At 34.9% G+C, this 27,023-nt stretch overlaps 1 protein-coding gene across 16 annotated transcripts in view; it reads right to left on the reverse strand.

The window, feature by feature from the left end:
- Positions 1 to 507: 507 nt before the first annotated feature.
- Positions 508 to 27,023, reverse strand: part of ADGRL2 (adhesion G protein-coupled receptor L2) — a 252,611-nt gene continuing 226,095 nt past the window's right edge. For 9 of the 16 annotated variants that reach the window (XM_074376152.1, XM_074376154.1, XM_074376155.1 and 6 more), the window contains 11 exons: positions 26,618 to 26,823; positions 25,312 to 25,485; positions 24,177 to 24,386; positions 22,808 to 23,028; positions 21,417 to 21,483; positions 13,466 to 13,557; positions 11,464 to 11,632; positions 8,405 to 8,533; positions 7,760 to 7,856; positions 5,908 to 6,036; positions 508 to 2,542 (listed from right to left, as the gene is read on the reverse strand). In XM_074376152.1, the coding sequence (XP_074232253.1) occupies positions 1,788 to 2,542; positions 5,908 to 6,036; positions 7,760 to 7,856; positions 8,405 to 8,533; positions 11,464 to 11,632; positions 13,466 to 13,557; positions 21,417 to 21,483; positions 22,808 to 23,028; positions 24,177 to 24,386; positions 25,312 to 25,485; positions 26,618 to 26,823 (2,249 nt within the window). In that variant the 3' untranslated portion in view covers positions 508 to 1,787. Of the gene's footprint in view, positions 2,543 to 5,593; positions 5,676 to 5,907; positions 6,037 to 7,759; positions 7,857 to 8,404; positions 8,534 to 11,463; positions 11,633 to 13,465; positions 13,558 to 21,416; positions 21,484 to 22,807; positions 23,029 to 24,176; positions 24,387 to 25,311; positions 25,486 to 26,617; positions 26,824 to 27,023 lie in introns of all 16 variants that reach the window. The other 7 variants (XM_074376160.1, XM_074376163.1, XM_074376161.1 and 4 more) reach the window with 4 other exon arrangements.

The following is a 27,023-nucleotide window of genomic DNA, read 5'->3' on the forward strand; positions in this document are numbered from 1 at the left end:
AATCTACTTGCTGAGATTCAATTATATGATTTTTGAACCTTTCCATGATAACAAACATTGTCATTCGCAGCTGCCTGTAGGGATACTTAATAATTCTCAAACTGTAAAAGTATGTTTTAGGAGTTTCTTCTCAATATTGTTGAAAACCCCTCCTTTTTTTTTTTATGAGGTGCAAATTTGACAGGAGAATTTCCAACCTGTCTTCTTTTTCCATTTTATTTGTTTCGGTCTGGTACAATGCAACCAACATAAATATGTTCCATGTATCTCCGTGTTGAAACTTATCTGCCTGATTTTGCACAAGGGTAATGGGTAATTAGAATACAAATATATTACATTCCTTTCAGCATACAGAACCATCAGGCAACTGAACTATAGTCGTTCACTTATCTGTGGGTTAGACCGTGAAGGGACCTAAATGCACCTGGCGGGGGAGGGGGTGTATGTGGCAAAGGACCCGTGTGTTAAAGCCAACTGTGTATCATACAGAAACGTGCACGTGTTAACTACTTGAAAAAATTCACATTTATTTACTGTCAAACCGTGTTAAACTTTACACTGGATATTAGTGATGGGCTCATTATTAACAGGTTTACACAAAGGGATGAAAAGAAAAGCAGAATTTTGCTGAAACAATTTACATTTCATTAGAACTTTATCATAAAATAAATTAATTACTAAATATAGGCAGAAGGAATATGGAAGAGTAATATTTATGTTTTACTTTATTTTTAAAAAAAGAATAGGCACCTTTTGTTCACTAGAAAGTTTGTGAGAAGTGCCCAGTGCCCTCTCTGCCCCTGTTCAAGAACAAACAGGGGGGTGACACGCAACCTTTTCTAGATCTCACCACACTTGTGCAAGGCATGGCATAACTGGCTTCAGACTTTTTTCCCCATAAAACACGTTCTTTTGGCAATAAGAAATTTAAATGTAAGAATAAGGACTAACTTGTCAAAGCAGAACACTGTATACAGTGGGAAATAAGTGAAAATGGGTAGAACTTACCATGACAAAGTGTAAGAAAAAAACATTTCATAACATATGTGCAACCAAGAGCTTTTCACAATATTTTCTTCAAACTCTTTAAAATTATTTTAATGACAATTATATTTCAGTTGGACACAAATGTATTTATTTTACCCTAGCAATAGAACAAAATATAATTTCTTTAGCCATTTTTCATGAGAATAGTTCATTGTACAGTTGAGGAAACATATGAAATAAGGCCTGTGGCTTGATTGCTAGTGGTTAAACATGTTTTCAATCTTTGCCTTAATGTAAAAGGTTTGCAGTAAACTGCAAACTGATGCAGAATCTCTCTCCTGCTTTTCCAAGTCTCGTCAGGAACAGTAAGGTACAGTAAATTTGTCCCACAGGATTTTAAAGCCTACGTGTTGTATATAATACAATGCAGGCCTACAAAAATGGTGCAGCCATATTTACAGATTTAGTTCACAAACTGCTGCGGTAACATGGCTGGATAGTTTCTGTTTTGCTTGTCTCACAATTTCTCTAAACAGCAGCAGAATCTTAAAATACCTGGTTGGCATGTCTTTTCTTTGTAACAAATAATTCATTTTAGTATACTCTGTGTATATACAAAGTTTTTGTCTGTTTTATAAAAATTCACAGAACGGCAAGGTTCAGTCATCTTTCTTACACTGGAGAACCACAGGTCAACAGGGCCACCTCTTCGAGCAGAGTCTGCGGGGAGCTGCGGCGGGCCGGCGGGTCCTTCTCCGGCAGCGCTTGCGCGGGGCCCTGGGAGTTCCTCGGCTGCACGGCTAAAGGCTTGTCACCAGCTGCATCTGTCCTTCCCTCACGTCTCCCTCCGGGACGCACCCTTCTTTGTTGATGGGGATGATGTAGCCATCGCTGTTGCCCCTGCTGATCTGGTAGCACATCTGGAGCCGATGGCCGGCTCCCAGGTTCGGCATGCTCTTGTAGTAAATGTCCTCGTTCTCACTCCTCCTAGACGGAGACAGCTCTTCTTCCATGTCGGGGCTGCTCTCCTGATAGGGGGAGTCTCTGAGGTTGGGCATGCTCGTGTAGAGAGAGTCTCTGTTGGGGGACTGGAGGTGGTCCTCGGCCTCGGCCGTCAGCTGGGAGACGTAGCTGTCAGTCCCCTCGGGCTTGGCTTTCTTCTGGGGTTGGTACAGGAGGGAGTGAGTCCGCTGAGGGATGAGCGGGGCCTCGAGCTCCTTGTGATGGGGCTCTAGCCCGGGGTGGTCGCCGTGCATCAAAGACGAGGCGTCGGCCACAATAGCGTCGTCTTCGCTGCTGCTCCCTCCAATCACAGGTTTGACGGGTAGTGTGAGCTCCAGGTTGTGAGCCTTGCTGCCGCCCCGCAGGTTGTTGTGCACTAATTCTGAAATGATCATCTTCTCAAAAGCCGTATCATTCAGACTTAGTCCACAGTCCACGACCTGCACGCTGTCATTATAGTCCCCCTTGCGCAGTGAGTAGCTGTTGTTAAAGTTACCATTTAGCGGTAGAGTATCCATGGCACTTGTATCCCTGGCATTGTTCAGTGAATGTCCTGAAACAGAAAGGGAGGGCCTCCGTTACTGCCTCTGTTCCCTCCTGGAGGAGCTTCACTTCTTTCGTACAAAACGTTTTAATGTCGTTCAGGACAAAGTTGCATTTGAAAGCTAACACTTGAAAAGTGCCAGGCTTTCCTGCATTCCCAACTGTCTGTCAACAATTGCAACCCCTCAGATAACAGGAACAAGTGTGAAAGAATAATACTGTTTTCTAGGGAGGGAAGATGGCATACAGAATGTTGCTTTATCAATTTCGGGGAGACAGCAGTGATTCATGGATTTTTGGTCAAATCTCTGACACTCTTACAAAGAAGACTTCACTCCATGCCCTTGCATAGTTAATGCAAAGCAATTCATTCGTGACGTTACATTTTAAAGTACAAGACTATGGTTTGTAAAAATAAAATTAACAGAATTTGTCCTAAACAACACTAAATTAAAAAGGAATAAGTCACATACAAAAACCGAAGGCAAATGTACAACATAAACCCACGTAACTGGCAAGCAACTCTTTAAACAACATTCTAACATTTCCTTTTTCTGGAGATGAAGTAAAAAAAGAATGAAAAATAATGGACAGACACAGAGAATTCATGTTAAACAAAGACAGCCATCTCTCACACTGACGGGACCAGGGGCCCACAAGCACCATCCAACAACACGATAGACAGCAGGTGGAATGACTCACTTTGGACAACTCACATCATGTCTGTCTGCTCAGGCTATCTGGCCTAAGAGTAGCTGATATATAAAAGAAAGTAAAATGATTTATTGTAACATGATGAAGAATTTTAAGCTTCTCAGCAACTTAGTCAGAGCAAGGGTTCAACAAATTAGATTACCAGCAATAGCAGCCTTTTACTTTTTCATTGAATATTTCTTATTATTTTGAACTTTTTTGTTTTGGTACTGATAATAGTCTAACAGCAATGGCCCCAGGCTCCTAATGGTCAAAGTCTGCCTGCAGCCCTGCAGTCTGCATCAGTCACAGTGACAGCACCGAATGAACCAGCAGAGTCTGCTGTACGAGACTGGCCCACAGACACCATGGGCATGGAGGTTAAACGCAGAAATGTTAGGAGATTTCTTAAGTATGGGTCACAGAAATTAAACCAAGAATAAATATTAACTGTGGAATGGGAAAAGGGTGTCAGCCTCAGCTAATATATTTTTATCTCTAAAGGAATGAAGGATTGGATACGTCTGCTAAAGATATGAAAAGAGGTTTAGGAGGAAAAAAAATATGGTAACATGCTCTCTTTGAATCAGAGTTGTATTTTTTTCTACAGACACATAAACATGTAAACTAAGACATCACAGTGCTTCTCAGGCAGATGAAAAAAAAAGTTTTAGAGAAAATTAAATGGTCTGTACCATGGAAAGTTAGGTTATTCATTCTCAAAATCCTAGAGAAAAATAAATCACTTGTCTACAGATAGGTCTGGAAAAAAAAAGAATGAAATGATGTTATTGAAATGAAACTGACCACTGTGAGGCTGCTGCATTGTATGCAAGGCTTGGAGGAGTTTAGAAAAAAAATTAACTCTTGAAAAAATAGGAAATTTCTCTTTTTAGTGCTCACTCCACTCTTAAAGCTGCAGATTATCCTAGAAAACTCAATTTCATGACCAATAAGTATCTAATAATTGCTCAATAAATTGTCATTAGCAGATTAGCAATTGCTCAATAAATTGTTATGAGGAGAAAACAGAGGGGATCAGACTTACTGACTCATGTCATGTAAAAAATTCTGATCCAACTTCTACATTTGAAAAACTGACAACTCAATTTGCATCATGCTCCACGTGTAACAGAATGAAGCTATGATAATTATTTACAAGGCTTCGTTTAGCTTGGTTGACACGATTTGCTAGCTTTATGAATTCATGTGTGCCACAATCTTTATAAAGATCTGCTACTAGAAAACATCTGCTGTTTTAAATTGTAAGTGACACAGGGATCAGCTGCCAGCATTTGTTTCCTCTGTAGAGGTTCCATCTTGTCATTTGTCTTTCTTTTTACCACTGCTTAATAAATTTAAAGATATATACTGGATAACCCAAAAGGTGTTTTCTATGATATACTGCAGATTTAAGCACATCTTTGGCTGGTTTTGAAGAGGCAACTTTTTCTGCCCAAGTTCAGGTAATTCACTGAAGACTTTCCACAGCCTGTAGCAAGATTACTGTGGGAATGCAGAAATGATAAGTCAATTATTAAGCATTCTGGTTGACAGTACCTCAGGCTTCAAAGAGCAAATTATTTCAGCATTGCATGTACTTAAGTATGGACAGCATTTGCTACAGACCTCTATTACTGACAAAAGGCAGTACAGATAGATGTACTGTTTGAATTTGGTAACATGTGAGTTGCAAATTGTGAACCACTTGCCCGCTGAGTCTACTTCATGACTGCTAGTTATGTTTTAATTGTGCCGGTTAAAAATCATGCTGAAAAAATTTACATTTGATAGGCAAAGTTAAGTTTTACTCCCATACTTGTCTCTCTGTAGGTTGCTAGAGGAAAGCATAAGGAAAGTAAGAAAAACAAGAGAATGAAAAGAGAAGCTGCAGTTACGTTAAAAAGGAATTTCAAGGACAAAAAAAAAAAGGAAACAAAGTTCTGTGTTTAATTTAGCAGCAAATATCAATCACAAAGATTATATGCTAACAGTAATTATGCAATAACTTTCACCAAAATCTTGAAAATTCTGTTAATATTAAACATATATGCTTTTTTTTAAAAAAAAAAAAAGGCTTTTAGAAAATACAGTAAAATACAGGATGGGTTAGTGACCATCTCTCCCCCTCCCCCAATAAAAATCTCCAGGTATAAACTAATATTAACTTTATTCTCAGATTTTTAAGAAAAAAGAAAAACTACCATAAAGCTGCACTATACTATAGTTTGATGACATTGATGACGCTGGATGTAGTTTTCTATACCTAGGCATCCAAATTATCTTCATTAAAGCTAATGCATGCCAGAAGGAAATCCGTCAGCAAGCTTTAGAATCAACTGAACAGTATATTACATAGATAGGATACCTCTAAATGATATAAATCTTGAAGATGGGCTCTCGGACCATGTGATGTCAGTCCTGTAATAATATATTAAGATTTATGCCACCTGTGTCAAAAACATGGATAATTATTGGTAAATACTATCATGACTGAAGTTCTACTATAATATAGTGCAGTTTTAGAAGCCTGGCATGGGCAATATCATAATCCTTTTTAACTGAAAAACTAAGGATGTAATAATAAATACATGGCAACTTGAGAATTCTAGAAAAAGGGCAAAGATCAGAGCTCTGTTTAGCAGCAAAGAAAGGCAGTTTTATTCGTAAGTATAAGCACACCTGGTGAGTTAAATACAGGAGCTGAAGGGGCATTACATACAACTGTTTCAGCGAGCAATGTGTTATAGGGGTTGTTAGTGCCGTGGGGTCGAAGAAGAGGGTTTGTTAGTAGGTAATTGCCAGTCATTCCTAAAGCAAAGAAACAGAAAAAAATACATCAGTTCTATTATTTTACTGTTACAGTAGCAGCAAAGTACTTTTTGTATTCATCAAGGGTAGTGAGTAAGTTGGCAGTGGAAAAAATCTGCTGGAATTTTCTGACTGTATTTGAACTACTAATTTGAAGGAGAAAGGGGAGAGGGAAGTTAAATTTCAGTAATTCACAGGTGCCTTCTACGTCCCCCAAGTAAACACCTGCTGAGGATGACATTTACTAATTTATACAGAATCCCTGTTAAACAAAAATGGCAATTAAATGCACAGAGAGCAACATCATGTTTCAAGACGTTACTGCTTCATATTAAACATCTAACCGCTGAGGCCCAGAAGAGGGAGTCTCAAAGTTTCAGAATTTACAGGTGTGGGATGATCCCTCACGAGAACATCTGTGTTAATAACAACTTTGATACAAGCAGGAGGAAAAACAACTTTCACAAACAGGTAGAAAGTATGACACATGGCACCAAGCTTCGCTTAGTAAACGCACGAGCACACATGCTGGGGGAGAAGAGAGACTGTGGGGAATGGATTATCAGCCCATTCACAGATTCTATGTATCAAGAATTTTCCTTCTGTAATCTTATTTGCCAGGTTTCAAAAATGAGTCAATGAATAATTCATTTCCTTTTTGATAGTCATCTTAACAGAATTAGGTAAAACAACAGAGCAATGGAATAAACACACATTTCACTCATTCTAATTGACAAATTACAAACCTTTCAATACTTATCAAACATGTTTTGCATAGCTAATGTAATTTGACTAAAAATATTTTAAAATTCAAGTTGGTTTCAATGCCATAAATACTTTTTTTTTCAATTGTAAACCAGAATCTCGAATCTCATTAGAACAATGTCAACAATGAAAAATGTCTTTTATATTTCATTGTGATAAAATATAACATGTTATATTAATTACAACTCAGTACATCAAAACTGAAATTACCTGGATAAATTACCTTTCCAAGAATATATGTAATAATATTCGATATTTTTTCACACCAAACTGAAATTTACTAAGCTTGTACTCAGGAATACATGTGTACACACGCACTTGTGCCCTTTTCTTGCTAAATTATTTTATTTGGCATCTTATTTTAAGTATAAATTACACTGATCATGTGATAAGTTTAAGGCTGTAATTATATGTACATTAAAAAATAATTCAAATATAACAAGTTACTTTGTAAATTCTCATGTATTTTAATTATTTGCTTATGAAGAGTTACTATAAATGTTTTTGACATTTACTTTTGAAAGAAATGTAAAATAGAAGAATTTTGCTAATAAGAACTTTCACTCCAAAACTGGCACTGTTTAATGTGAATAGTAGTTATTCTAATTATATTAATGTTTTAAGGAGAAAACTTTCATAAAATGTCTCATTTGGAAAGGATAAATTTGTACTCACTTGGAAAACATTTTAATTTGTGGTAAAGTATGTTCTCAGTAATTACTTTTCCCAGCCTTACTCTGTTAATGTGAAATTTAAAAATCATACTTTTTGCATTACATTATGGAATAAAAAGAATTTATATGTACTTTAACAAAGGACAAAAGATGACTCAACAGGTTTAAGAGTTTGTGATATAAACCCATTTGAGAGAAAAATTCAGCATCTTCTCTGGAATTATTGCAAATTGGCAAAAGGAACAAAATTTATATTGTAAAGTCGAATTTTCCTAGTAACTGACCTTGATTAAGTGTTGAAGTGCTATTGATGTCACCTGAGATAAAAGAAGATTCAGATTGTTTTCTCACAGTGTCATTCCACATCCTTCTTATACGACTCTATTAACATAAAATAGCAAGACAGACGTTATGTTAGTTTTCCCACGCTTACCTTACATTAACGACACAAAAGATTTACCCTAAATATTCTGTGTAGGATTATCTCTTGACCTTTTAAAAAAATGTGTTGATTCTGGCCTAAAACCAAGTAAGTCTACACTGCTCTGCTGCTTCTCTACTAAGGAGACTCTAATCTTCCAATCTTTAAAGAAGTTTTCATTTATTGTCTTTTTTAAAAGTGGAGATGATGGATCATCCAACAGATGTTTACCGAATGCCCACTGCGCCCTGCGCTACGTGAGCTTAGGACACCAAATGATTACGACATGCTTCTTAAAGAAGTGCACCTCTCACAAAAGGACTTGACACCTAAAGAAACACCTTGAAGAAATACTTAAGAAGAAATTAAAACCAAAACACTAAGCAGGCAAGCGTCTGCTACCTAGATCATTATAATGAGGAGACAATTAGTGCATCTGAGCAGCACATGTCTCAGAAGGCTTCCCATAAAGAAGGTTAATTAAAGATGCTGTCAGATTCCTGGTTACCTGGGTGCCAGAGGAGTACCGCGCGCTGGTTCTGGTGGTGGATGCCTTCACGGAGCTGTGCGGGCTCTCGGTTGGGAGGCCGCCGCAGCAGTACGAGTGTCGGAAGCACTTGCCATATTCTTTCCGTACCTGCGTTGAACAACCACGAAGCCGAGGGATTAATATAAACATACCCGCTTCTGCTCCAATTAAATGAGCAGTGGAGACACCGAAGAAGTTCCACTGACACTTTTCCGTGGAGATTGCAAAATTGAGTTCAACTGAAACTGCTGAACTAATGTGTATAAAATAGGTAACAAGTTCATGCTGTACAGCACAGGGAGCTATATTCAATACCTTCTACTAACTTACGGTGGAAAATAGTATGAAAACGAATATATGTATGTTCATGTGTGACTGAAGCACTGTGCTGTGCATCACAAAGTGACACAACATTGTAAACTGACTATACTTCAATAATATAGATATATATTATATATAATATATATATATATATATACACACACACACCAAAAAAAATCTGAAATGGTAATCAGAAAAACACCTCTGATCACTAGACTGGCTAGTAGGATCTTAAAATGTGATATAATATATAGAAATGCTTTATGTCCTGTTGCTATTATTATGCAAATATTATTACCTAATCTAATGGTAATATTTTAAAAGCCTTATTCTAGCTATATCCTCAGTAACCCCAATTTTCTACTTCATGCTAAGAAAATGGGATACAAAATCTAGTATTTTTCTTGTTTAATTACATTTAACCACTCGTAATTCAGCCATTTAAGTTTTATACGCTTCGTGTCCTCTTAGGTAGGTCAGCATGTAAACGTCTTTTACGGGATTGCATAGCTTTGCGGGTAACCTCTTTATAATGACGAGGCTACTTTGGCACAAGAATAAAGAAAAAAAGTCCTTTGATACACATGCCATTAATTAGGATGGAATGTTTTCTTCATTTTCTGATGTGTCTAGCTCTACCATTTAGTGGGGAGAGTGTAAGACGCCTGTTCACTTCATTAGCACACAAGGGAACTATTTATGCAATTTCCATTCACATTAATGAGTTACTCATGTAATTTCCCTTTTCCCCTGAAGCTTGGATATATGAATAGATAGAAAAGTTGTTAGGCTGAAACGAAAGTTTAAACTTTAAAAATGTGAAGCCCAAACAACTGTTAAATAACGCAGCCCCACCCAGAGAGGGGGTCAGGAACTGGGAGGAGGGTGGGGACAGTGCTGGATTCCATGTGGCTCTGCTGGTGTATAAACATGCCAATGCTTTGTGGTGACTGAGAGCCACACTTTGAAATTAGAAGACAGAAGAAGGAAAAGTTGCATAAGAAAAAAAAATTTTTTTAATAGGTCACAAAAAACCCTCCAAGGCTTTTCCCCAACCTCTCACAGTTCTGTGCTCGACATCTGCTTGCAGAGACCGTAACTCTGTTGCTTATTCCTCGGGAAATTAGGGAATTAAAGTCACTAGATGACCTTTTAAATCTAAGTGCCCTTGCATTTTCATCCTCTTAGCTTTATTTAATTACACCTATCAGAACAAATAACAATGGGGCTGAACTTTCAAAGCATTTTCTTTGCCTAAATATGCTCACTCAAGCAGTGAGAACCATGATTTTAACTAAATCATCTTGTATCATATTCTTAACAATTCATCCTGGCAGCACCCAACAGGACACATCCAAGACGAAGGAGAATTTGTTCAAAAGCAGCACAACACAAGGACTCGAAAATGTAATTGTTAACTAAAAAATACAGCAAAATCTCCATTCAGTTAACATACAAACTCTATGAGGAAATGATGACCTCATCTTTTTTCTGCTAAGTTAATGCTTTGTCAGAAATTATGAATATGTGATCATCTGCATGTATATAAAATGCTCATCTATGTAAAAAAAAAAAACCAAATTGCAAGGTTATATATACCTGTACAGAAATGATTATATGCATGTATACAAAATACTCATTTATGTAAAAAATAAAAACAAAGTAATTTTAAGGTTATACTTGTATAATGTTTAGAAAGTTAAATAAAGTTCAGTGTTATCAAATAATGCATCATACCTCACAAAACATTTCTGCGCATTTAATGGCTATTAACTGCTCTGAAATGCTATATAACCAAGACAATGGCAATCAAAATGGTATCATATCCAAATGTCTTCCGGTATTGGTTTTGCCTAATGTCTATATTGCTGTGAATATACATTATCTGTCAGTATTGCACATTCCACTGTCATTATCTCAAAATTATAGCTTATTCAAAACTGATGGAAGTAACAACACTATCATCTTGTCAGGACTGAAAACATAATAGTTTTCACTTTTGCAATTCTATTTCTCTGTTCAATTTAGTGACCAGCTAGTAATGACAGAATAAAAAGACCACATTAGACATGCAGACAGGGAAAGGATGATACCTAGGGAAAGGCATGGACATTTTAAACTTAAATGGCAGCTAAGCTATTCTCTTAGGTTTATATCTTTTCGCACTAGATTAAAAATGTTCAGCTTAATTTCTGAATCATCTTTGCTGACTCCACTTAACATTAAGTAAGGACAAAATAATTAGATGGGAGATATTAAATGACTGGGTTTTAAGATCTTTCCAAAATTATTCAAAAGGCAACATTAATATTAACTTTCTGGGCATATCTTGTGCTTTTAAAATTTAGGTCATTTATCCTAATATTCAATTTCATTTTGAACCACTGCATTGCTTTTATTGAGCAAAGAGCAATATTATTTAATATTTTCTTTATCTTGCATACCCTTTGCACAAAGCATCTTGGTAGCCTCCAAAGGAGAAATCTTAACATAAGTATCTAGTTTACAACATTCCCAAATTGAGATTCAAAAGATGGGTGGTATGGACATCTTTTATATGTAAAACCTGAATTTCCTGACATGAATTACAATTAACTTATTATTAAAACATGATGCTATCAATAATATGCCAGCTGTAACTCACAATCTTCTCTACTATCTGTATTATTTTCAAATCAAAGAACAAGCAAGCAGAGCCCCTAAGTGTTTCCACTTACTTTCTTTTGGAGAGCACAGTGGAAGATGAAAATGAACACTCCCTGGAAAGCATTAAAGATGGTGAAGAGATACGCCATCACAATAGTCTCCTCATTAATAAAAAGCAACCCAAATGACCAGGTTAGGCCAAGAAGACACAGAAGAGCGAAAGCGCCAAGCACCCAAGACCTGAAAAAACAAGGTGAATTTTATTAACGGGCTCAATGGGAGAACCACACACATCACACTTAAATATTAACGTGTCAGGAGTAGCAGTAGACTTTCTCTATGTTCACATTCAAATTCAACAGCATTTTGGCTTTAACCTTTCATTGATTAAAGAAAGAACAATAGCATTTAGTACTGACGTCTCCAGTGGAAACAGCAACAGCAGGTATGACCTTTTCTTACTCAGAATAAACAAGGTATGAAAACTATATTAAAATACAAGGTGTAAAACATCCCCCGTGACTTTATTGTCTTTTATGTGCGTTTTGGTGAGAGACATTAAGGAGTCCTTAATTAGTTTACTCCTGTATTTTATTCCTGTGGTGCACTCATGACACTGAATAATGTGACACATACAGAAAGGTTAAATGGCAGATAATCACTTAACACCTCAACTTCAGATTCTAAGAAACTCATCTTAGGTGAACCTAAGGTTTATGGCTAAAGCATGAAGAAGCCTAGCTGAAATGGGACAAAAACATGAGAACAACTTCAAAATAAAATAATTTTGGAGAGATTTCATCATGAATAGCTTAAGGAGAAAAGAACTGTAGAAAATAGGACGGAATGAGGAGGATTTAAAGTCAGTGCATTCCATGTCTAACTAATGATCTTACTTGATAAATGGCTTATTATCTTCATAGCTAGAAAGCATTATAAGCAGAAAAGAGAAACAAAATTATTAGACAGAATTAAAATAGAAAGTAATAAGAAAGCATTTATATACTTTATAAAATTAGTCAAAATTAAGAAAGTCAAAATGCAGAGGCAAGCAGTTAAAAAATAAAGGCATATTATAGTTTAAATACTGTAGCAAATTAGATATTCCAAAATAATTATAGAAATTAAGGGCAATTCATGATACTGACGGATTTGTAAAAAATATAAATCATGCCATAAATTTGTTAATGTAAGGTCTACCTTACCCAGGTAAGTCCGTATTATAGTAGCCATCACAAACACGGTAATTACTGGTGTAGATGAGAAGACAGAAAGAGGAAAAGGAAGAAAAGAGAGAGATGCTAAAGATTAGCTCTCTCTCTTACCATGCAACATGCAATGAAGCTGGCACTAACCTATCTAAAACATCTAAGTTTAAAAAAAAATTACCCTTACTATAGATCTGCCATTTTTAACATTAAATATATTTTCCACATCCCATTATAGCCAACTCGAACAATACCTCCTCAAATTTTAAATTAACTCATGTTTAAGAACAACGCTGAAGATGCCTTTTTATATAAGATGACTTCACGAATCAACAGCTATCAATTTTTTGTTAATTCGATAGCATTTTTCCATTGATAGGCTACTGCAGTTTTTTCAACATTGAAATAAAGTAAACATTTATTTAATTATCATGAAAACAACAGATAATCTCTGAGTTAACGATAGTAATAGAGTAAATTCACTTAGGGAAACAGGATTAGAGGTAGAAACTGCTCACAATCCTTAAATCAAAAAGTCATTTAACAAAACAAACTTAACATAATCATATCAGCCATGCAAACAGGAACATCACTTTGAACTGCATTTTAAATTCAAATGAAACTGCTACAGTGATATGGAATTTCCACAAAGCCACTGAAGCAATCTCTTGGCTCTAGATCAAGACAGAAATTATCTAATTTTTGACCAATGTCTGTGACATGGTGACAGTGAGACTCAGCCTTTATCAGTAACACTTCCTGCTGAATAATTTCTACAGTTGATAGAAGGTATTCACGTATTCCCTGTGGAGAGTATCTTCCACTTAGTTTGTCAAGCACTAAAATTAAAACACAAAATACTTACTTAATGTTTTCCAACCTGCTAGAATCCGGTTTCAAAGTGTTTGAGTGCTTCACCATTTTGCACAATGTGATCACCAGGAAGATAATATTTAGCTATTATAACAAATAAAAAAAGAATTAGAGCACTATGACAAAAAGCAAAAACTAAATACATGTTAGCAAATATATTCAACGGATACTGCAGTTAAATATCAACGACACGAATATACGGTAGACACTGATTCAATTTTAGTTTACTTATGCGATGATCAAGCTGAGTCTAAATAAAAAATACTCTGGCAATGTATGATCGATTTTTTAATAGATCATTTGACATGATATTGCAACCTCATTAAATCAGAATCATGTGGTGATGATTAAATAAATTAGAAAGCCTAAATTAGATTCTTTAGCTAGAGGTACTCCAGGGTCTAAAAGCCATCTAATAAAAACACCGAAGTGAATTCCTTAGAAGGGGTATTTACATCAAGCAGCTTATAATGGAAGGATCCCAGAATTTGGGACCGTAAGATGTAGCTGAGAGCCTAGCTCTTGATTTTGACTGATTAAATGAGGAAAGTAACATTTGTACAATCTTTTTGTAAGGTAATGGTGAGGATCAAATGAAATTAAACACATGAAAAATGTTCACTGGTTATACAAAGTAAGATAAACTTTTAAATAAATATATAATTTGCTATTTAAGTGTTAAAAGCCATCATCTCTTTTTTCCATATGTCTCTTTACTGTATGAAAGATGGTAAATTCTAAAGAAAGCCTGTTTTTGAGTCCCTCTAAACACTCAGCTGTGCAAGAATCTAGGTGCAAAAAAAGCAACCTGGGGAAGATGGAACCTGACATGGAAGGACAGCTTGGAAGGTCAATTTGAGTGAATTCAGAAGACAAGAGTTGTGTTTTGACTGAGGAGGGTTAAGGGTTTGTAATTTGCATTTGCTTCTACAGAAACCTTGCAGGGTGCTGGATGGAGTGAAGGCACTTACATTTTTATGCCCTAAAAATAAGCTTACGCTAAACTGCTCCTGGATTTTTTTTCACATTTTATTTACTTCAAAGTATTACTTTAAAAAAGATAAAGATAAAATGAAGTTATTATGTAAGCATTAGATGGCTTAATGCCAGCCCAAATCATAAATTCAGAAAAAGGCCCATTATATTTGGGGACGAAAGCAACTCCTTGGTGGCAGATAATCAACATAACTTTGTTACAGTAGCATGATCACTTTTGCTGAGTCACAATACCATCTGATAAAATGATAATGTTATTTTCCTCATTCATCACTACTTCTGATTTTATAATTAGGAAAAACGATACATGGCAATACATAAAATTTCCAAGTCCTTCCTAATGAGTTTAGGAACAAAGCAAAGACTTTAAGCTGTTTATCAGTCATTTTGTCTACTATGCCTTGTTCTTTCTCTTAGATGTAGAATTTCCTCTTAAGGACTAAAGTGGGGTTAATGGCCATAATTTGCAAGTGTTGGCATATAGCATTCCATCATTGATGTTAATTATTTGAGGACAAAAGAGACTCTTTGCTTATAAAAGTACTTAAAAATTAATTTCTTAAGATACTTGTCTAGAGGAAAAGTAAATAATTTGTAAAAAAAAATTCTAGTTTTATATTCTGAAGATTATAAAGCCTAGTCGGTCATAATATAAATAAATGCCTCTATTTTCAGGGATGTTATAGTATGATGCCATTTCATTCAACAAATATTTATTGACCTTACTGCTCCACACAAGAATGTGCTTACTGTATTGTGGGTAAGACACAATTTTTGCCTTTGAGAAATCAGAAAGATCCTTCTGCTAGTACAGTAAGTATTTAATTTGGTTTTTAAAGACTCATGGTATAGTTTATCTCTAATTTTTTTAAAAAACAAAATCAACAGTGTTTTTACTTTTTATTTTATATAATAGTAAGTTGTAACTAGGACAATTTAGGAATGGTTAAAAACAAGAACTCCAAATATCCTAAAAACAAACCAAACCCATATAAACAAACAAACTGGCTACATCTTTCTTAAGCAAGAATGGCTGCCTTACAGATTTTTTACAGATTCAGAGTTAAAATCATTTAAACCTCTCAATCTTCCTTTTTCAATGTCCTAATAAAACCATTTATTGCTTTTATTCCAAATTTCTAGACCTAGGGTTGCCCCCTACCCCAACACCTTTCTTAAAAAAACAATTTTCTGAAGCACAAAGGGCCACAATGTGAAGCTCCTTACTTTCTAAGCATATTCATTATCCCCTAGGAATAAAATAACAGTAGTAGTAGTACCTTCGAGGAAAGAAAAAAGTTATTACCCACTGCAATAACTGAACTACAAGGAAAGAAAAAACTGGAATGTATCAAGAATTATGCTATAAAAAGACAACGAGTAGAAAATGTGAAACCATAGGGGGTGAATTCATCCAAACAGTTTTCAATGAAGAAAACCAGGCTAAAAAAAAATCAGTTATTTAAGAACTAGCACCTTTTCCAGTAAAACTGAAATGAAAATAAAGCATACCTATGTAAAAATAGAACTAAAGCTTAAATATGATACAAAGACATTTCTTTCTTGTTAAGACAGAACTAACTTGAAAACACCACAGAAAATATATCTCACTTCAGCCTTAAAAAGTAGACTGTTAGATGCATCTCCTCTTCTTCTCCCCTCACCCTGCTTTAGTTATGTCTCTGTTTAGTGTTTCTTCCTAGCTACAAATACCACACATTCACAAGACACAAAGTTCAGAAAATACAGATAATTACAAGAAAAGCTAAAAAATATCCTCCAGCAACCTATAACCCTAGCTCCAGAGGCAGCAGACAGCACTGAGATAACCATTTACAAGTGTGTGATGTTGAGTACCTTGCCAAAGCCTATGTAGCTCCTGTAAAGTCAATGCTGAGGGTCCATACACTGTCATCTGGCTCCACGGCCTGCAGTCTTTTCTAACAAAATTAACCAATTGATTCTAGTTGAGAAAACTAGAAGTCTTCTAACAAAACCGAAGATATACTAGTTTTATATTTTTAAAAAAGGTTCCAGGTTCCACTTCTATAAAGAGCAATCTACTTCACAGATCAATCAGGGATGATGAATGAGTTGAAGACAGAATATTAAATTAATTAATGTATGAAAATATAGTCTTAAATCCTTAACATAAGAAGGTGTGCTCTTCAAAAGATGTCCACTTGATGGACTTGCCATGATAACCAACTGTGCATTTCCTTTGTAGAACACCACCATCCCATAATCAGCACAAGGCTAAGACACCCACATGTTCCTACTCCCACTCGCTACACTCTGCGTTTAACAGTTAGTTGTGCTTTCTAAAGCCTGTTTGTGATGCTTATACTCACGTCGCTAAATATCACACAAACCCATAAAACCCGAGTAGGGGAGAAAAGCTGTTGTTTCTAACATATTTAAGATTGAATGTTTCAAAAAGATGTTTTAAAAGTGAGTCTCTTAAAAAACAACTTAAAATCCTAGGAAAATAATCATAAAACCACAGAAGAATTCTTGCACTCAGATTATTTCACAAGTGTCTGTGAATTCTCTAATTTAAAGAAAATGAAAATAAAAATCTAGCGAACACACTGTTAGGCTGTCAAGAACTTTAGGGTTAAATCCAACACTTATTTAATCTTTGAAATATGACTTGACAATATACAAATAATGAGGCAAATAATCTTTAATAGGATAAAATAACATCATTTCAAGACAAAGTAATTATGAAAAAAGGCTTGTAAGACTTATTGTGAATATAAGAGCCAAAAAAAAAAAAAAAAAGCCAAATGTAAGATATTTTCTTTATCCCAACTCCACATGAAAAAAACTCATTAATACATGTTATTTATTGGTCTTATTAGAGAAATGAAAAAATATGTCTATTAATTAAGGTATTGAATAGTTTAATATGTTACCACCAATATATGAGAGTGAAATATTTTCTGGAATTAAACAGAACATTTACTGAAGGGTAAAGAAAATTTTTAAAATGTGGTTTTAAAGCTGTCTTATTTTCTCCAATGTCTAAAACGTAAATGCTAATTTTTAGTTTCCTAGAATAAATATTCTTCCCATCTTTTTCAGGAGGCAATACACTCTAATAAGTCATAATTTTGTAGAATAAAACATTTCTATAGATTTTTTTTCTTTTCTACTCCTTTCTTGTTTTCTCATAACTATGGGAATCAGATTGAGAAATAGAGGGGCAAAAAGAAACATCTCTGATACATTCTGTTGTCTAAGATAGTCACTTGAAGACTAAAAAGGTTAGTTTCGAGTGAAGTTCAAATGAGTTCCTTCTTTTATCATTTTTCCCGTCCACAAATGGCTCTTTCCAACCATATACTCCTGTGCGTCTTTCTTTTCTGGTTAGAATAAACGGCTTCTTTCTCCTCACTTTTTACTTCTCCCCAATTTATTCTCCTGCCTTTGGTATGCATTTAAAAAATTTGAGAAATCACAAACATCAACAGAAGATTCTCCGTGTTTCTCGTTGGAAGGCAGGCAAAAGGCTGAGAAGAGTTGTGCCCACCATTCAACTGCTGTTCTCCCTTCAAGTCCAATGCAGTCACTTTTTACCCTCTTGTTCTTTACAAACTGAATGCTACTAAGTCTAAACACAGCATTTTGGGATAGATTGAAAGGCGCTATGCATCAGTGAGAAAGGAAAAAGACAGAGTTACAGCTGTGTACATAAAGATCTGAATATAAACCTGGTATACATGACATTACTCAGCCATTCAGGTAGATGCCTCTAGTAAGTACAAGTCAACAGGACGGTGTTGCATGCTGCATGTCAGCTCACCAGCCTAAATGCCCATACTGAGGATTAACTTTGGAGATGAGGCAATTCCTCCAGGAATTAATCAGATTTTAACTCTACCCTCTGTGTGTGTGTGTGTGTGTGTGTGTGTGTGTGTGTACACAGGTAAATGGGTAGATGGATATCTCTTAATAGAATTCTATGTTAAAGAGTGAGAACAAATGAAGAAGAAAAAATTTTCTTATTCAGCTAAAAAGAGTGAACCACTAAACAGGGCATTCTTCCTCTTCCAATAACAAATAATACTCTTCCTCCTATCTTCCAAAAATAATTTCATAAATTACTGTTTTATTAAATAATCTGCTGGTGTACTTTGCTAAATAAAATTCACCATTACTTGATGATATGGCCTAGCTAATCATTACCCATATTGATAAACATGAAAATACAAAGAAGTTTAAAGAGAGAAAAAGGTACCATAGATTGTAGGAGGGCACAGTTTGTTTTATAGTCATCAACCTGCTCCATTGAATCATAGCCATCTGAGCTTAGCAGCTTAAAATTCGTTCCACAGCTTGCAGTGCTGACATGGATATGATGAGACAGAAGAACAGAAACACCACTCTGAAGTAACCTAACTGAACTGCACATGTTCTGACCCTTTTTGTCCTCCCTAGAGCTTTTGCTACCTGGCAAATGCAACTCTAAAACCGCACTTGTATCTCCAGATCTTTGCTGTTAGCCAAGCAGAAACCTATTTCTCCCTGGGACTGGCAGCCAGTGAGGTGTTCTCTGAGGAAGACTTCTAAATGAGTGTGTGAGCTGAACTCTTACTGAACTGAATTAATTATTAAAGATGCAGATGGAGCTGTCCAAATGATAAGAACAGCTCCTGACGTGTCATGATCCAAGCTTTCATTAAACCATTTCAGGCATACTAATGGTTTCCCACTGCTCATTACTTACAAGCACTTTTCTCATAGATATAGTAACTCTAGTGCCTGTAGGCAAGACATCCTATAGAAACACAGAAGTAGGAAGTTTTATCTTCCATAACATTTTTTTCATTGAAAATTATTAAAAATGTACACTTATTTAATACTACTAAGTGAAATGATTTCAATTCAGAAAAGCTGGAAATGGAAAACTATGCTTTCCAGGAATACCAATAGGTGATTTCTGTTATGAGAGTACTCCTTAAACGAGTAGTAGGCAATATAATTTACATTATTAAGATTTGTGTCTCCACTGACTTTTAAATGTCCTGTATCACCATAAGGACATATGTCGGTAACTATATTAGTACTCAACAAACACGTGTGTACAATCATTTACCTCACTTTAGGCTACATGCGAGATAACATTTTACACTTCTGTGTCACTCTTTGTCTCTCTGCGTTGGGACGATCAGAGGGCAAAGCAATTGCAGGAGAAGAATTACTCCCAGGCTCTGTAGTGTGATTGCTGCCTGCTGTTTGGTTTGGTTTTGTTTCTAGTTGGGAACACTGTTCCCAAAAGCCCTTCGCATCTCAACCTCAATGATCTGGTAGACGATAATAATGACAAAGCTGAAAAGTAATAGTAGGCTCTCGCTTGTAAATGGGCAACATAATAAAATACCCTTCACCTCTTTCCTTACTGGAGGCTGTGCATACATGAACATTAACCCCCTTTGCCAAGTAAAACGTCTTTTAATACTGTCAAGAAAGTATTTCTCTTCAGAGACAGAAAATCAACAAAATTGCAGTACAACAGAAGTATAGATCAAATATCCCTAAAATGGTCTTTACAATTTTCAAAGTATCAATATGTTTGGCCAAGGGCTCAGGGAGAAAAAGAAGCCTGTGTCTTTAAGGATCACACCTCTTCGTGTCAGCTGTTTGTCATTTAATTCAAGCTAGGCTTAGGCTATGTTAACAAAAGTAAACCAAGAACAAAAACTGGGGCAATCATCTGGACTGAACAATTCTGATGAGAAATCAGCTTTCCTAGGAACACTTGAGAGTGTTTTACTGATTTGATTCACACAGGCATTCATCTCAAATTTTCATTTTGCTTTGTATAAAAGTAATTGTATAAAATAATTCATTTTAATGACAGAAGTTATATAAACTTGAAGTAATTCTAACTTTCCTTGAACTACTAAAAGTTTTTGCTTAATTTTATTGACACACTAGTTAACCACAGAAATAGCTAATAAGCTCATTTGTTATAACTTTTTAAAGAAAAAAGCACCCCTAATAGGAATAAACAGATATAGGCAATATGTAAATTTGTTTGTTTCACTGTCAATCTTATAATGGTCAATAACATTTATTTGTAACAGCATGATGTTAAACCTGAGTGAAAAGTTTTAAATACTGAAATCCAAATATTTTAGCTACATTTAAAAAATTTCAACTGTATTTCAAATATTTGACTAGTGATAATTTAAGTTAAAAAGTACCTTAATGTTATTATACTTAATTTGTATCAAGTTTATTTTAAAATAAAATTTCTTAGACACCAGTATTTTTATTTGGTATTTCAAGGCTTAGAATAGTAATTTTACTTCTAATGAGTTTAAAATTTATTTAATATTCACATACTATTCTAAGTTTAAAAAAAAACTTTTTGTGCCCAAAATAGGGTGTGGATGTTTGTTTAAAAGCACTAAACTGCTATGTGGAAATTAAAATAATAAATATTAAGCTAATGTTCTTTCAGTTTCATAAAACATTCATTTAATTCATAAATGCTATTCAGGCTTGGTGCAGAGCTAATATTATAGATTTTGGAAACATAATTTCCTGAATTAAAACTCTTAGCAAAAAACCCCACTTACTCAAAAACAAAATAAACTATACATGTCAATTATTCCTTTCTAATTATTAAAGTACTTTCAAATCTTAACATGGCATATATATATAATGACATGGCATTTTTGCAAACTATATTAGAAAGGAGGAAAAAGTACTTTTTAGAGGAAACAATTTTCAGAAATAGTACTAATTAGCAAGTGTATAAACTCTAAATAATGATATAATATGTAAAATACACTATATAATTTTATCAGGTAAGCTGGACGTGTTTATAAATCTTTGACTGCATAGATAAATTAAAAGTCAAACAAATTAGCCCTGTTTCAATTGCACTGCTAAAGCAGCAAGCTAAAAATGAAGGGAAAACAGAGTCTGCTTACCAGAATAATGAAGGTAACAGGTCCAATGAAACTCCATATAAAATAGTTATCAACATGAAGCCAGCAACTATTACAAAAAGAAAATAATTTGTATTAAGTAGATTCAGTGGATCCTCAACATCACAAGGAACACAGAAATTTAAAAATCTAACAAACAAAACTAACTTTACATTTGCCTTTGAAAATTAATTTCTTGTGGTCAAGAACAGTGTTAATAATTCTGAGTTGGCACTGACTTAAAAAGTAGTAATATATTTATTCCAACCTATTCTTCATTTCAGGTTTTAAATTTGATAAAGACACACATAATTATGCTTGTATGGAGAAAACAGTAGCCACCCCCAGCCTGAAGTCTTAAGACATTTGACTTTACTGAGAAAAACTTGAAACTCAAGACTCCAAATTGTCTCATCATTTTAAAGTTCCTATTTTCAAAATTTGCCTTTTGAATCTGTATCTGAGCTAAAATGTTTAACCCTATGGAACATAACAGATAAAAAAAATAAATGTTCAGATGTTACATTTGTTGCAAAACAGTGTAGCATAAATATAATACCTCAACTGGGAATGGATGAATACTAGAAAAAAAAATCAAAGCACAGAACTCATACAGTATTAGAGTAAATGATGCATAAACTTATTAAGACAGATTTTACTTAGTGGTTCATTTTTTCATATAACACTGAATCTCCAGTGAATTTCTTTTATTTGTCTCTCATCATCTGTGCAGTCAAAAAGCTTTCTTTAGTCCAAAGAATCTATATAACTAATTTTATCAAAAGAAAAAATAAACAGAATTGGAAGGCAAATTCATGCCTCTAGCAAATAAAATCCTTAGAAACACGGCCATGTCTACCTTCTGTCACTTTCCATAAATATCTATATTTTTTATAAATGAATGACAGTGACTTATTTTAATCCTTTCAAACTGCCTGATAAAATATTATCAAAGTAAAACATATGGGATGGAATGTGGTACTGTCACAATTGAGAATGAGAGTTAGCTAGAGGGCCCGCTGCACAAAGAGAGCTAATGAAGCATTAGCTTAAAAACTGAGTAGTTAAACCTGTCAGATGCTTTAAGTTCAGAAGAATTTTTACTTAATATCTTTCTAAGGCCAAAAAATTATTTACTTTTTCAATTTGTTTCAGGTCAGTCTTTTGTGTTAAAAAGAAAGTCCATAATTTAGAATCTGCCTCGCCAGAGTACAAATCCTCTGAACCTAGAAAATTACAAAAGACTTGATTGTAATTTGTGCACGGCATGCCCATTCTCTCACCAATAAAGCTTTCAGATGCTATTTTAGTCTGTCAGGGACCCTCACTGACAGCTAACAGGCTTTAAAAAATTATTCACTTGAAAAACACTCAGGTCACTTGCAATTACTCACGCTTTCTCTGTTCCGTAGCTCTTATAGTCAATAGCAGCCGAAACGCCAACCACCGTGGCAGGAAACAAGTAACCAGCAACATAGTAGTATTTCTTCCTTGAATATTCACTTTCAAAGACTTCAACTAACATTAGATAGAGCTGCACACCTTCTAAACACATCCAAGCAAAAGCGGCCAGAAAGAAAAAGTGCAGAAGTCCTGCAAATATTGGGCATGCAATCTATAAAGAAAAGGAGCAAAAAAACGCACAACAGAACACATGAATATCAGCAGCTGGCTCCAAAACTGTACAATATTCACTGACAGTCCTCGCCACTGTCTTTAAGATGCTTAAATGTCTCTAAGATATTTAAACTACTGTTTCGTCAACTCTGTCATAGAGACAAGGTTTTATCTTGAACTTTATTTCCAACTCTTCTTCTTTTGTTTGTTTGTTTTTATTTTGGGGGGAGGTAATTAGGTTTTTATTTATTTACTTTTTTTTGGATGGAGGTACTGGGGAATGAACCCAGGACCTCGTGCTTGCTAGGTATGCACTCTACCACTGAGCTATACCCTCCCCCTACACTACTGTTTCTTAAAAAAAAGTTTTTTCATAAACAAAAACACTGCCAAGTTTGGTTCAGTGCTTATAGAGTGTAATGAATGCTAGGTGTGCGAGAAATACCATCACTGTAAGACATTACTATTTTTACCGAAATTGAGTCCAAATGAAAATATATTAACTTCTCTTCTAGAATTACGCATTATTAAATCTGAATATTCTACTTGTAGATAATTTGCTTTACAAATCCTTAGAACAGTTGTTTCCAAATACATTATTTCTACCTTTTCGACTACAGAATTTTAAAAAATTTGTTTTAATGACAAGTATCCCAGATCTAATTACCTAACATCATTTTCTTGTCACATGTGGCACATTCTTAAATTAATCCCAGTGCCGATGAATACAGGGTGAAGCATTAACTATTTAGTTGTCTTTCTGACACTGAGACCTCACGATGATGAATAAATTGCTCAGAATATAAAGAAATGATCACTAGTCAGAATGACTATGTAAACAAGATGAAAAATTTTTAAATAGGATCATTTCATTTTAGTATCTCCAGCATTCTTCTATTCAAATTGCATGTTTTAATAACAAGCCAGAAAATCCAACTGTACCTTAATACAAGAAATGAATTAACTCATAATAATATTACTTGATGATTGGGTTTTGTCTTTTAATTTATTACAAATTATCCTTCAATGTTGTCATGTTCATTATATTAAGACAGAAGGTCAAAAATTATCAGCAGCATGTGCGGATTTACACCTGTTATAATAATTTTCAAAGATCCAACGTCAACAAATGGAAGCGGTACTTACCATGTATTTTGTCTTATCAATGCCTATTAGGAAAATAAATTCAGCAATAAAAAGGTTGATACAAAGGTTCTTGTGAATAGTGTTACGGTCACTCTGCAGACCACGGAAAAAGCAGAAGGTGAAGATGCAGATAGCCAGGCAAACGAGGGAAACGACAATTCCCACCCAGGTGATGACTGTAAGGAGTAACTCATGAACTCCATCTTTGTACTGGGGAAAAAAAAAGCAGAACTTCAGTATTCCTGCAGCACATTAACTAAAGGTAAGACAGGTTTCACGTGTGATCGCTCATCTTTTAACACTCAACTCTCTGAAATTCATGTGTTCAAACAGGGTTCAATACTTAAAAAAAATCATATAACAGAATGCAATATAATCTTATTAATTTTTATATCCAAAGAATGATCTATGAAAGTGGAAGATTTTACCTAGAAAAGACTGACTGAAATAATTACTCATGTACACATAAAAAAATTTTACAATAGAACAAAGACTACTTAGTTATTTTAAAAAATGGCATTTTAATGGCTTTTCAGGCTAACAAAGAAGTTGTTTTAATTTTCTCCTTGAGTTTTTATATTTATATACTAAGAGTTAAGCACATAATAGATGTGAGAGCTTTCATGTTACATTTCTTAAAATATGTTTATCTTCTGGCTCTTGTTCTCCTATTCACAAGAAGAAATGAACACTAAGAAACATTCCAGGAGCCATTCTGGTCTTACAAAATCTGCAGTTTTGTGCAGTGTGCAAAGTGGTTAAGAAACTTAAAGCAGAAATTGTAAAATGAGATTCAAACATTCAAGATAGGGAGGACATGTCACACTTCAGGGCCCCTCTGTCTGTATAATCTATTGCTGTTCAGTTTTTAAATCCCTGATCACCTGTGCCTATCACCTGCCCGAAGGGGAAAGACTTAGAACAAGTCTATAAAGCACATGATGATTTGAGAAGTAACAATTAATACAGTACCAAGACTTCCTACAATATATGGACAGTGTAGAAACAATTAGACATCCACATTACTTTGTTTGCTTTTTAGGTACGATAAGCACCCAAAGAAGGGACTATTACACAAGCTGTTTCGAATCTCTGAGGTTTTTCTCTGCTACTAATTAGAAGTGCAAATACTTACTGCAATTTCCCTGTGGGCCATGAGAATTGCAAAATTGGTTAGGTGGCTGCATGCACACGTTGTACGAGTTTTATTAGTGTCAACCAGCTTGCAGCCCTGGGTAGACCAATATCCCATCATAGTTCTCTCTGAGTAGTTCCAGAAGGAGCAGTTTGCATTGAAATAATTGTCAGGCTGGGAAATAAAATGACAAGATAAAATTAGGATTTTACACTCTAAGATGGCAATAGCAATTGTTTAATATGTGTAAAAGGTAATTTAGATTAAACTTTGCATGTTTCGGACTATAAAGTTTTTCATCAGCAAAATTGTAGACTATGTTATACAAGGCAGATATCTAACTTAAAAGGGGCTTTATAGTCCGAGACACTCTAAAGTGTACTCTAAATTACCAAAGACCCATTTTACACAATTACAATTTCCATCTTATGATTTTACATACTGATGGTACATCAGAATCATTTTTTTTTCCTTTTCTGACAAAATTAGAGCAGTGAATTTGTTCCAAAAAAATCCTGTAAGGAAGAAGTGTTTTAAAATCCATTTTGTTTGGGGCCCCTTTTTGTTCGAAGTAACATAACAGCGACAATTTGAATGCTGTAGTTCGTACGTCAAGGTGCGTAAAAGAGTGAAGCAACTGCAGAAGGTATAAAAGTGAACAGCTGCAGAAATGTGTTGTTCTTTGCCAATTCTGGAGCTCTCCCTGGTGATCTGTGGGCACTTATTCACTCTACTATAACAGCAGCCACGTTCTGCAGACACTCGTCCAACATGGTGTAATTATTTAACTACCAACTTGCATTCTAAGGAATGGCAGAGGAATCACATCTCTTCAATTCTGTATTTTTAAAAACACAATGCTTGGTAACAATTGTGTTACTGTGATCAGTAAAACCAAAAAAAAAAAAAAAAAAAAAGAGATCTGCTGCATGAAAAAGCCCAAAAAGGCAGAGTCCTAACCGTTAATACTCAGCCACAGTGCTGCTAAGGTAAGAGTTAATTTTCGTTCTAAAACAAATTACAGTCATTTACATTTTCCTGTTGATTACTGAATTAGCTTTCATTAAGAATACACTTAAATTCTAATAATCACTGAACCAGGCTCATTTAATTTTATGTTCACAGACTTAAATAAACTTGTGTCTCTGACCTAGTCCAACATTTGAAATTCAAATGGGACAGTCTTTTCTTTCCTCTCTGCCATTTCCCCATTCCCCTTCTCTCTCCATCCTCAGCATGTCTGTTTTGCTTTCCTTCCTAACTGGCTTTGTAACCTTGCACTACTTCATTAGCACACATAACTTACATCAATGTGTGGTAGGGTAAAAAGCACAGGATCTGTCAAGTACACGCGGCTGGATTCTTTATTGATTGAAACTGAAATGACATGGGAATTCACTGCAATGGTGCTATTTCGACCAACAAAGTCAGCACCCAGTTTGATGGTTGCATTTTCTGTACTAAGGAACTGTCCCAGACTCCGGTAAATGATGAACACCAACTTTGCAAGACCTAGGAAGGTGAAAACAGCCATATGTCTTTACAGAAAATATGCTTATGAATAAGATAAGATACAATAAAATCAGAATGAAATGAAAAAAAATCCTTATGAAATCTTCATTTAGGTTAAATTTACTGAAAAGAGTAAGGCATTATTTTAAATCTGCTTTTAAATGTTAAGCCGTATTTGTTATACTAGGAGTCAAATACTC

The sequence above is a fragment of the Camelus bactrianus genome, chromosome 13 (assembly GCF_048773025.1).
Source record: "Camelus bactrianus isolate YW-2024 breed Bactrian camel chromosome 13, ASM4877302v1, whole genome shotgun sequence".
Lineage (NCBI taxonomy): Eukaryota > Metazoa > Chordata > Mammalia > Artiodactyla > Camelidae > Camelus > Camelus bactrianus.